Here is a 12,919-nt window from a genome sequence, read left to right on the forward strand (position 1 = left end):
GTGTGCACGCCGTCCGTTACACCGATCGTGAGATTGTAAAAGTTCTGAGTTTCCCAATCCAGCCTCTTGGCGAGTAGTACGTTGCCATTGTCGCGGCCGATGAAGAACTCGTCGCGCTTGTCGCCGTCTAAAATGCGTCGATAGATTTTAGGATGACCTCTATTTTCTTTATTCCATCATATTATACGTCTAATACACGTAATTATATTACGTGCTTAAAAAAAATATAATAAATCCAATATATTTTTATAAAAAAATAAATATAAAAATAAATACATGGTTTTCTTTTTTATCTTTGTATGTATGTATTGTGTTATTATTAAAATGAAAAATTTTAATTATTGCACGACTACATTTTTGATATGATTACGACAATGAACGCAATGCCTCTATCTTAGATTATTATCGAAAAGAGTGTTAATTTTTCTCACCTAAAATATCGTACCACAAAGAATCACCATCCTTGTCACTAGCTTGCATAAGCGCGACTAAAAAGCCCGCCTGATCGCTTTCCGTGACTTGCACGCTTTGATTATTTGTCTTGAACGCCGGAGGGTTTTCCGATTCCTTTGATGCCTCTACAACTTGAACGGAAACTCGAGTCTGATGACTACGCGGGGGTTCTCCATGATCGGCCGCTCGTATCTATGGAACATATAGCGTACGTGGAAGTTCCGATTCAAATCGAGTTTACATCGCAGGGATACCGGTATGAATATGCTGTATTATAAAGTCAGAATCTGAGACCCAATTCGACGTAATTTACGTAATACGATGTAAATTCACTCCAATTTCTTCTTGCTTCAATATTCTTCTTTCTTACACCAGTGTGACGTATAGTTTTACACAATTTCACAGGATTACAATAGCCAATTATTATATATTAGATATTCTCTATTCATTATATTTTTTCACTTTTATGCTTTAGGAATTTTCATTTATTTACGAGAGACGTTAATCTACAACGTGACTCGCGTTATACAAGAATGTCAGTGAACAAAATTATCTCCCTCTTATTTTATTATTTGCTTTAAATATTTCATATACAGCTTCTATCTCGGATGATTAAATTTCCCGAATCCATTTTATTCGATAGCTTAATGATATAAAATCATGATTTGATAAATAAGATAGTTATTTATATGCTATTTACCATCATTTCGTATTCTTGACCAGCCTCGAACCCACGCTGGGAATACACCATGCCCGTGGTGGGATGAATTTTAAACTTGCCCTTTCCTCGACCGCCCTTGATGCTGTACTGGATTCTTCCATTTTCTCCGATATCTTGATCGTATGCAAGAACCTAACACAAATTTCGAAAGTTATCTCGTTGTTGTTGTGTTATGGCAAATCCATCTACTATGACGTAACTCTAATGTTAGTCTAATCTATAGCCGCGTATAGAATAAATACTGTAAATAAAATTGATACATTGCAAACGGTGACTCGTTCAACATAATTATTTCTATTATCATAAAAGAGATTATAAAATGGCTCTCATTGCAATTTAAAAATATTTATTAAAAAAAAAATGTTTGTTTTTTTCTTTAAATAAAAAAGATACCCCGGCGCAATAAATTATATATCCTCTAAATTCGGGCAATTATATTATTATTGTTCCTTGTAGCGTCGCGAAACAACGAGTCTTCGAAGCACATTGGCATTCATACAATCCGCATGCGGTACATTGAAAGAAAAGGAATTAAGATCGTCGATGATAACGAAATGTATAGCAGCCGCTCTATTGCCGTGTGCCGATTCAGCCTCAAGCGTGTCAACGATCGCGATCGCGGTAACATGTTAAGAACGTGAGATAGTAGTCGTGCGAAACGAAAACTGCTACGAATGCATTCGCCTGCTATCCTCAGCAAGAGAGAAAGAGAAAGAGAATCTGGTATACATACACATGTGGAAACATATGCTCGTCTACACATTACTTTTCCGCAGTCTCCGCTATTGCTCCGATATCTTTTCCTTTTCCGAACAAATATTTTTCCACACGCCGGTTCGTTGATGACGATGCATTCCTTCCTCTTCTCGCGTGTGCATCTTCCAGACGACGTCGCGCGAAGAAATGAAGACGCGATAAATTTGACTAATTACGTTGTCGCGCGCGGAGGAAAAAGAAAGACTCGTGGGCTCGTTTTATGCGGCACATGCATTTTCGCGCATGCACCGAGCCCTGCGTTGTTTGCAAATTTCAAACATAGCGTCGGGCGCTTGTGAAATGTGCATATGCAGACGCAATCTATTGTAGTTTCGCCCTATTTCCCTTCGATCGTGCTTGCTCGATCATGCGTATAAATAAGTATTTTTCGATTGCGTATCCTCTCGCAGATGTTTTACGCAGATATATATTTATATAATCCTTCGGGAAAGAAGCGTGCGCGAATATTTCTCGATTCTACGGTAATAATGAAACCGCAAATGACCCGTGCTAAGCCGGGATCGTGCAGAAAATTTCAAGGAGGAATCGATATCCTTGATTCCCGCTTCAAGATCCTTGGCGGTGCAATCATTAGTAGCGATAAGAGATAACGGAACATTCTCAGGCGACAGCTTCGTGTACGATAAGGCAACATTCAGGAGCACAATACATATAGACGAGCACAAGAGAGGCACGCGAATTATCAGATATAGAGAGAAGGACACGAATAGGTAGGCTAGAGATAGAAAGGTAGAAAGACAGACAAGGGGCGAAAAAAGGCGCAGCCAAAAATGCTAAAGTGACATATATATACATATGTTCATACGTAACACATAAAGAAAATGTAGAACCTTGAGTGGTCGCGCACAGAAAGATTAATTGCGAAATAAATTTGTCGCGCTTTCTATTTGCTACAATTATTAGCTTTACTGATAATTTGATAACGTATATATGCGCGACTAATCAAGGTGCAATCAATTAAATGCGGGTACACATGTGTAGCCCTTCTATCGATGGACAGCGGTAGCATGAGAAAAAGAAAGAGAATGTACGTAATCACAGAAAGATATGATTGTGATGCACGATCGATATATAAAAGCGTTTCGTGAATTAACGCAAATAGCTCGCGCAGAAATTATATAATCCAGCCGCATAATCAAATATAGTATACAATATATATATCGAGCCATGGTCGCGCGCGCGCGCGCCGTGTCAGGCGCTTATTTTACGTGCCAAGGTGTCCTTACCCTGAAGATACGATCTCCTGACAGGGTGTCGGGGCTAAATGTCTCCCAAGTCCCGTTCTCTAGTAACGTATCGCTCGAAAGGTCGAACTCCCGCGAGCGGTTCTTCGATTTCTGTCGAGAACCAGAGAGGACAGCATTTAGCCTCAGGACTCTGTTTCTATCGGCGATTCGAGATTTTTTTTTTTTTCTTTCCTCTCCCGACGCGTCTACGTGTCTACGTGGCGATCGTTTATCCTCGTTACTTCTTGCTGCCCAACGCCACGTCGCCCGAGAAAAACTCAAAGTCGATTCAAGTTTCGATGCAATAAAGCCACACGCGATTTCGAGATGCTTTTATAAGCAGGAAAAACTTGACATTTTTGCATAATTTCGTATATACTCTTTGTTTATATTTTATATCATACATTGCATCTACAAGCTATGTATTTAATGCATGTAAAGATAAGAGTAATATTTTTGTTTAATGTGTTATTTCTTTCTTTTTTAAAGGTTGATAGATATTGTTTCTTAATGCAAAGCCTTTGTTTCGAAAAATATGTTCTCTTTTGTATTTGTAAAATATAGCAGAAAGTCTTTTATTTCTCCAACGTTTTTGTCTTCACTATTCTGACCGTAAACAAATAACATTAATTTTAATTTATTTATTTATAAACGGAAAAGAGATCCCTTTAATACAAAAAAGAAAGAAAAATGTAATAACAAGTTCAACAAAACTCAGAATAAAATACAGAGAGAATAAATGAGAAAAAGACAGACATAACAAATTAAAAAAAGAAAAAAAAGTAAGATAAAATTATATTAATACTTATGTCTTGTTATGCACTACATGAGGAGGCTCGATCAACATAATGACTGTAATGAAAATTAACAACTTTTATGCATACTATCTCCGTACCGGTCAAAACATTATAAATTCTCGAGTTTTTAATTTTTTGTGACAATCAAATCTAGAAATCAAAACGATATTTTTCTCACTACTTATATGCATTTAGCGAGATAATCTCGTCATTGTGCCTAATTGTAAGCGCGCTGCATTTAAGTATTGATCTGTTTTAAATCAAGGTCGTAAATTTCCCTGTCTTCAATTAAGTCTGCATCGTTTCAACGACGCCTCGTAATTTAATTTGCGTCGGTCGACCTCCAGGGTCGATGCTCGTGTTTGCAGCGGACGTGCGACGTTCATAAAGGTTCGCCGTCGTATTCACAAAGGTTACGAGAGAGGACGAGAGAGAGAGAGAGAGAGAGAGAGAGAGAGAGAAATGGGATGATGCTGTACCGGGAATCTCGTGCTGGGGCTTGTGAGCTAAATCTCTACCCTTTCTACGCAGCGATACTCGGTGACGGGTTACTTTGATCACATCGAGAAAAGAATGCTCTGATGGGAAAACGATAACGAAAAGCGAGGGAGGAGAGGTCGCAGGCAGTCTGTTTCGTGTTGGTGTAATATATCAGACTGTCTTTTTATGGTCCGACAGAATCACAGAGAAAGAGAGACAGAGGGAGAGAGAGAGAGAGAAAGAGAGAGAGAGAGGGAGAAAAAGAGACAGTGCGGCGCCTCCCTGCGAATTGTGCGTCGGTGAAATATTCGCGGACTCTCGAGATAGCGTCAAATTGTCATCGCATGTCTGACGAGACGTGAATGGAAATTTTACGCTTATGTCGCGAGGTGATTCATCGTCGCATTGCGAATTAAAAAATTTCACAGATAGTGCGCACGCGCGCCTATATACAACGAGATAAAAAAAAAGATGATACTTTTTACGCGGGGACAACAATAGAGAAAGCGGGGATCGCTTTGGAAAGATTTGTAGATCTCGGCGATCGCTTTTTTATTCTCACTCGGTCCATTCGTCGATTTGGAAATGTATTTACAAGAAACTTGGGTGAACGGTCAATTGGGAAGACACGGTAATGCACGAAAGAGAATTTTCAAAGAAATTCGTACCTGGAAGAGGGGTTTGTCAGTTGCCGGCGATGCTGGAATCTGGACCGTGTAAAACTTCGCCTCGAACTCAGGTCCATGATCGTTAATGTCCGCCACCTCGATGACGACTCTTGTAGTCGACGACAAAGGAGGACTACCGTCGTCCCTTACTGTCACCTAAAAGCATAAAATCACCGATCACAGTATGAAATAACACAATATATCAGCAGATATACTTGTTACTTGGAGAATCGTAAAATTCTATGTCACATTCAAAAAGATATGATATAATACACAGAAAACGTGTAAAGCATTATTTATTACATTAATATAAATTAATTAATATAAGTGTAAGAATTTAAAAATTAATGAATATTAAAATGAAAAATATAAGGCAAAAGAATATTGTTTGATAAATAATGATATGTTAATTTTATTTTCACAATAATTACATTTCGATAATATGAAGAAGAATGTCCGGAAATTAATATGTATGTAAATATAAATTTTTCATTAGTTATATGATAAAATATTATAAATATATCACTACATACCAAATACCTATATTATTGAAACAGATTTAGCAATATTCAAATACTGAAAAGCCGGCATCGATAATTTCAATAAATAAATGAGTTAATGCAAATTCTGATTAATTCATGGTTAAATTAACACAGACATTGAGCTATCAACAAATCGAATCACAGCATTAATATATCGTTGACTCGATTTATTATTGTCTCATAATGAAAACGTACGATCAGCTTTACCAGGCAAATTTCAATCTCTCAGCACTCATTAATATACAAAATCTGCTCTTGTTTTCTCGTTTCGCGTATCGCAATAAATACTAGTATATTTGAACTCCACGATTATGACAAAGAGAAACATTAGGAAAATGTATGCATAAATTAATATTCTCGTGCAATTATTCGGAAACATATATAAAATACATGTGAAAATGCAGCCTTTATTCATTCGCATCGTAAGGTTATTAATCGGGAAATGGAAAAGGACGGAAGAAAAGCATGTTGGAGAAAAGTCCAGGTGGTATTTCTCCCGGTAATGTGATATCTTTTCAGATTTTCCACCGGTATGACTTTTCGTGCGGCCGCACCCCTTTTTACCGCTTACTACGGTCGTTGTCTTATCGCGCACGTTCCTACCTTCTTTCTTCATGTCCTGCGAAATCCAGGACTCTCATGCGCGAATATCGCACGTACGATCTGTGCAGTCGGCGATGCTGACCGAGAGAAGGAGGTGGAGGAGATTCGGGTCGTAAAACCGAGTGTCCCCGCATCCGAGACGATGTCGCAAATCCAAGATTCAGGCCTTCATACTCGCATCGTCGCGAGAAATGGCGCAAAACGAGATTGAAGTCCGAAATAATCGTAGCAATTTAAAATTTAAATGACGTAAAAAATGACACAAGGTCTTTTTTAGTTGCACTTTAATTAATATGATTTTAAAAATTGCGTAAAAACGTCGAAGAGAGGAATCTTTCTACGGTAAAACGTATGCCGTCAGGTCACTATTTTAGGTCAGACAAACAAGCTTATAATTAACTCTCATGAATAAGTCAGATCCGTTACACCGGATGATACGAGAAATGCTCAGTGTTCGCGTAACTTTAGTTCTGAAATTTAATTTAGTGTTTTTGCCGAAATGACGATAGTCGGTCGCACTTTTGATCCTCGCTTTATTCTTATTTGCCTTGTATCTATAAATCTCAAATGTTTCGTCCCAGTTTCCAGACGTTTCCTATTCTACTTTACACGGATCTATAAATACATCTAATTTCTAAAGCGGCCCTTTGCCGCGTCAACGGTACAGACCAGTAACGAAGTATGTGACTCAGCGCGATGGTGAGCGCTCTATTACGAGATCTGGCAGGCGGTCCATCTATTCGTCCGGCGGAAGAGCCAAACGGACTGATGGAAAAGAGGAAGATAGACAGATAGAGAGACAGGGAGAGAGAGTGGACCGGTTACGAAATTCTCCGTCTCGGGGCCCCATCGTCCCCCGTCGTTCTTCGACGCAATAATCGGGCCTTTCACGAAGCAATTTCCGTCCGGAGGCACACGGGACGGGAACGGAGGAAGGCTATGCGGAGAGACCGCGACGTAAATCCAATGTCCCCCGGGACATCTCGCGGGAGAGGACTACGCGTCAGATCCTCCGGCGTAACACCTGCACTAAATTAGGAGTACGAAATTCCGTTTTATACACCGGACGTCGGATACCCGGGCACTCTCATTTGCGGTACGACGACAATGATGCGACGAAGCTCCCCTGCGCGAAACTACTCTTTCACGGATTTCTCTCGTATTCTCACGTATTCGCGGTGCAGGATTATCTGTGTTCCACAGAATGATACAAGCTTATTAAAGAAAATATACACGGCGAATAAAAGTTTTATTCTATATTTTTAATATTTTTATTAATAGAATTATCATCTTTTTGGGGGTTTTATCACTTTGTGATTAATACCAGAGAGTATTTTATCAAAAAGAGATAAAATTCAGAAAGAAAGGTGATAATTCTATTAATAAATATATTAAAAATTCAGAAAATAAAATGTTTATATATGTGTATATTTTACTACAATGATCTGTCGAAAACGAGATATCAATATATCTTTCTTTTCTTCGGAAGAAAGAAAATGTTTAGAAGATCTAAATAGTTTCAGAACATAACAAAGACAGTTTTTCTCTTCTGCGATGTCACACTTTTCTATTGTGTCAATTATAATAAAATCACGTGTGTTTTTTAAATAAATTTAGAAAATATAATATGTATATCAGCGCTAAAATTTCGCTACGTCGTGCTCACGTTCCTTCAAGGCTATATAAATTTCACCACACTCATCTCCTCGTATCTTCACAAGGCCCGAGAATATATTAAGTGTCGCGTTTCTGGAGCGCCCTATACACGATGAACATGGGTCCTTACGGCGTGGTAGATTTAAACGCTTGGCCGATCGCGCTAAATCCGTCCGAACGTCATCGTATCTCGCCTGGAGGCGTCTCGCAGATTTCCTTCGCGCTCCCTCCGAGCACTCGCAATTTTATCATTTTACTCGGTAAGCGAGAGTATTCGCCCCCTTCAGGCTACTAGAGCGGTTTAATATCGGTTCGCGATCTACGTAAACTGCAAGGAAGAATTGGCCGCGTGTGAAAACGACAAATATGCGAATTCTAAATAAAGACTTACAAGATAGTACATTTATTATTATTATTTATTATATATAAATGTCAAAAAATTATAATTTTTTTATTAAGAAAAATATTAAATTAATAAATATTAAATTGATTAAAAAATTCTGGAAGAAGATGAATATGAAAAAATAATTTAGTAATCTTACAATAACGTAAAATAATATTATAAGAGAGAGATATACAGAAGTTTAAATAATCAACAAAACGGTATTTTCATCTTTAGTAAAATCATGTCATTAAGTGGTAAGGCTACGCGGAAGACAAAACGATGCAGCCGTCGTGACAGTCAGTAATAGAGCCGCATTATTTCTCCGACACGGGCATCGGTTGAGTAACGAGCGACGAAACCGACTTTTCGAATAATCTGGCGATGTTTTTCGACGGGAGAAGAACGCACACCGAGAGAGAAACCGTGTTTTCTTCGTGATTAGGGGTAATAGCTGTGCGTTGCCCGAGCAGTTCTTCAGCATCTTTTCGCTCCCTGTTCATCTCCCGTCACCCACCTTTACCGACGTTCCTCTCGCTCGACTCCCCGTAATTACCTCGATGGTCTCTGATGATTTCTTCGGGCTTAACCCTCGCGTTTGCGGCTAAATCTGAGAGATTCGCCACTACGACGAGATACCGGCATTCGTGTGACAGCCACCATAATATACCCGGACAGCCGCGCGCGGTTTCGCAAGTAGCCGCACTGCTTTCTTCCTACTGATTGTGATCGTCAGGTCGGTCGGATTGCCAATTCGGTGTCATACTTTACGCGAGAAAAAATTATCCGTCATAAATTTCGTGAAATTTTTCGTGAAGCTATTTCCATTATTCGAAATTATTCCCTTTAAGACAATTTCTTTTGTATATCGATAAAACGTCTGGTTTCAGTAAACGCTACCAATGCAGAAAACTATCGTCGAGCATTCGGAGATTCGTATCGCGAGAGAATCCGCATTGTCGACAGCTGAAAGAGCTGCTTCACGGAAGACGTAAATTGTTGACGGCGCCCGGTAGGCATCATTACCTTACGCTTCTCGAAATTGTCTTCGCCTCGAAAGCCGCGCGCTGACTTTTACGGCCCCTTTTATGGTGAACGAATAAGCACGTAGTATACTAACCGCTTGGCGCATTAAAATCCTAACGGAGCCGTGTTAAGGACAGCATTACATTACGATGGCTCCCACATTGCGTCTGCCCGAAAATCAAAATATCTGGGTGCGTAATCACAAAATCGGGAAAGGCTTCTCTCGTCGTTGAGTCGAGCGCGCGATTTAATAATTATTTCGCTTGTATAAAGCAAAACTCTCGAAAGTTCCGCGTAATCCGATCCGCTCTAATAGCGGGGCGGGAAGTCCAATGGGAAATCCGGACTTATCCCGAGGATATCGTAATATTCTCTGATCCAAAGCTCTGTTAATAATAATCGGTCCGTGTCCGCGGGAAATTTCTATTTCAGGTTCTCGCATTACTTAGCCGAAACAAAACCAGCCGGCTAATTTTGCGCCATAATAAATTTGCGTTTCCAACATGCTTCTTCCGCGAATGCTAATTCTCTGGAAATACAAAATTCACAGAGCTTTTTATGTCATCTCTCTCTTTCGCTTTCACACACACGTACATACATACACACACACACACACACACACACATCAGATCTCGCACCGCAATCACGGATACGCACCAATAATACGTTCTATTTGGCAAGTCGAGTTTTGCAGCTTTCTCCGTTCCTTTCCATCTCATCCTCTTCCATTTTTCCGTCCTTTCTCTTTGAAAGTAAACCGACAGATCGTTAAGGGAAATCACTCGGCTTACCGGAGCAGAAAAGCATGCATAATTCGAAGGCTGTCTAAAGAAGGCCCAGCTCCGTGCTGGTTCGCGTGGTCGAAACCGTTTCCGGCGACCGTTCGCTCCGAGGATTTACGTTCTCGCGCACGGAGTATGATTTCGGAAATGACTACATGGTAGATTGATTATCATAAAAGATGAATAGAATAGGCGACCTATAAGTTGGTCAAAGACACCGCAATCGCAATTGCGTTACGAGCTAAATTCATTATTCATCGGATCGCCGATGGTTATAAATTCACTTTATCTGTCGATGTAAGATAGGATCGCAATGTATCAACAAAGATGCATTTGTCAATTCTCAAATTTTGATGGGACGTGTTAGATCATTCATCGATATAATCCGAATCTGACATTGAGCTATAGACCGCTTGTTTGTTTTTAAAGATGAAAAATAAAATCAATATGCTGTTTTCTTTCAAGGATCAATTGAGATTCAATAAAGAAATACATAAATTGTATGTATTGACTTGCCAATTACATATATTCTTTTTTAATGAATAAATTTTAACAGTAATATATTTTTTGCAGTATTTTTATATTTTTTTTAGCTCCGATCGACCATTATTTTCTGCAAACATCCCACATGTGTGTGTATATAAATATTAATAAAAATTAAAAACAAAAGTAGAAAATACACAGAGTATACCCATAAAATAAAATGTCAAAGGATCGCAAATATCCAAAACATCTGTAATAAAATTGGTTTTATTTTGATTTCAAATAGTTGTTATTTATCTCCCCCCTTAGCCACCTCGCGAAAATATATATAAGCGTTTAAAATAAAAATAAAGCTAAAACTACAGTTTTGATATATATATATACACATCTTATAAATATTTTAAATTTGAATATTTAAAATCGGAAAATGTAAGACAGGAGGGAAAATTATGGCAATATAAAATTTATCTTTGACATTTATCTTTTAAAATAATCATATGCAGAATCAACAAGCCAAATGCAAGGGGAGATAATTAGATTCATGCGCATTCGTCTATGCGGGATAAATCACACACGTTCGAAGCATTAGTCATCTACGAAAAACGCTGAGCGAGCCGGCATTTATCTCCGCGTTACGACGTACGGTTGTCGTAGGAAAATCGGCGTGTATTATAACGCACCAAGTCCGAACGGAAGCGTAGTCGTCGCGAACGTGCGGAAAAAAGGGTGAAGGATAGCGCGAAGGACCGATTCGTACCTATCCTTATTAATATACGCGGCGCATAGTGAAAATGCCCGGCGGCGCATTTGAAATATGTCCGCGTGCATCTAGAGAAGAGGGTATATTTCTCGGACGGTCGGAGAGAAGAGTGTGAAAAATCGCGCCTATTAATAAGACTGCGGCAAAAACTCCTCGGTCGAGGGGGTGGTTTTAGCGGGGCCGATGGTTCGCGAGTCGCCGGAACTTACGCATAACGCTTTCCTCGAGATACGACGTTATCGATCGCGTAATACTTTCAAGGAGAAACGGCCGTGCAGAGGGGATAGAATTGAACTCGAAGATCGGTGGAGGTCGAATTTTCATATTCGGTGAAATAAAAAGATTTTGTGTTTCAAAAATAATTAATAATAGAGAAGAATAATTGCATGCTCAAATAGAAAAAGAGAAAAAGAGAAAGATTTTCCAGGCAAAAATATATTATAAGGTCTTTAAATAATTTTTAACTTCCTTTATTTCCCACGCGAATTTCCTTTTTATTGTTTTAGAAGGCAGGCAGATATGGGAAATTAAATAAAAAATTTGCTGCGTCTATAAGAGTGGCACGTGAGCTGAAAATTGATTCTTACGTGCTCTTTCTCATGGATTATCCATCGGCGACTTCGATTTGCATTCAAGTACGCCCGGTCGATCATAAATTTCGATGAAATACTCTCAAGCCGATACTTCAAGCAGTACTTAGTAGAGAATCGACTATTCTACGATAGTAAGCAACTTTCTGGCTTACTTTGAATATCAGAAGGAGCGCCTAAAGCGCATCTTTACAATAAAAGGCCATCGAAAGCTTGATCGAAAAAAAGGACAGTCAATTCAACGTTATGCTCGCCAGTAACAGACAATGACTATGCCATAAATGAAGCTTTCGGACAAGTACTAGACATATATATTTGTACGCAGTTTCTTCATATCTTTTATTACAATATAATTTTATTTCAGATTACTTAAGTTTACTCAATTATATGGCAAAGGAACATGATGCGATTCATTGTCGTTACGTGAATCTCGTCGAAAGCGAAACGACATTGTCAATGTTTCAGATTTATCGAGCGAATTATACGACATGTAAAAAGGGTGCCTGGCGACGCGAGATACGCGCGAGTAGTGGAAAAATGTCTCTTCGTGACAGGGCACAACCATGAGGATGCAGTCGAGATCCGTAAATTATGCGTGGAATTATGAAAAAGGGGGACACACGGTCGTCCCGGTCACATCGCAACCGGGTTCCGCAACGTCGGCCGACCTTTCATGCCAAAATATACCGGCGACCGGCCAGCATCCGCGCCCTTTGACATCGGTTATACATATCGGTTATGGGGCATATCGATGACAGATAAACGAGTTTGGCGAGCGAGCCGTAAAAAGAAAGTCTAACGATCCAAAAGCGCGGAATCTACGGGATATGCGGCGCGTTTAGATGCGCATGCTGCCAATAACGCTATTTCAGCCGATATCAATTTCGCCAATCCTTGAACTAACATAGTTACAGGGACGATGCGATAGATGCTATTCGAAAATAAAACAGATTTTTAACTAGTATAGGGAAAG

The 12,919-nt window shown here is 39.3% G+C and overlaps 1 protein-coding gene across 1 annotated transcript in view; it reads right to left on the bottom strand.

Moving 5' to 3' along the window:
- LOC115239316 (fat-like cadherin-related tumor suppressor homolog) overlaps nt 1-12,919 on the bottom strand; it is a 198,444-nt gene that overhangs the window by 16,438 nt on the left and 169,087 nt on the right. Inside the window, exons 6-9 of the mRNA XM_029813786.1 lie at nt 5,123-5,278; nt 1,154-1,306; nt 432-645; nt 2-127 (exon numbers count right to left, since the gene is read on the bottom strand). Of these exons, the coding sequence (XP_029669646.1) occupies nt 2-127; nt 432-645; nt 1,154-1,306; nt 5,123-5,278 (649 nt within the window). The remainder of the gene's footprint in view (nt 1; nt 128-431; nt 646-1,153; nt 1,307-5,122; nt 5,279-12,919) is intronic.

Source organism: Formica exsecta, unplaced genomic scaffold (genome assembly GCF_003651465.1).
Source record: "Formica exsecta isolate Colony F162 unplaced genomic scaffold, ASM365146v1 scaffold370, whole genome shotgun sequence".
NCBI lineage: Eukaryota > Metazoa > Arthropoda > Insecta > Hymenoptera > Formicidae > Formica > Formica exsecta.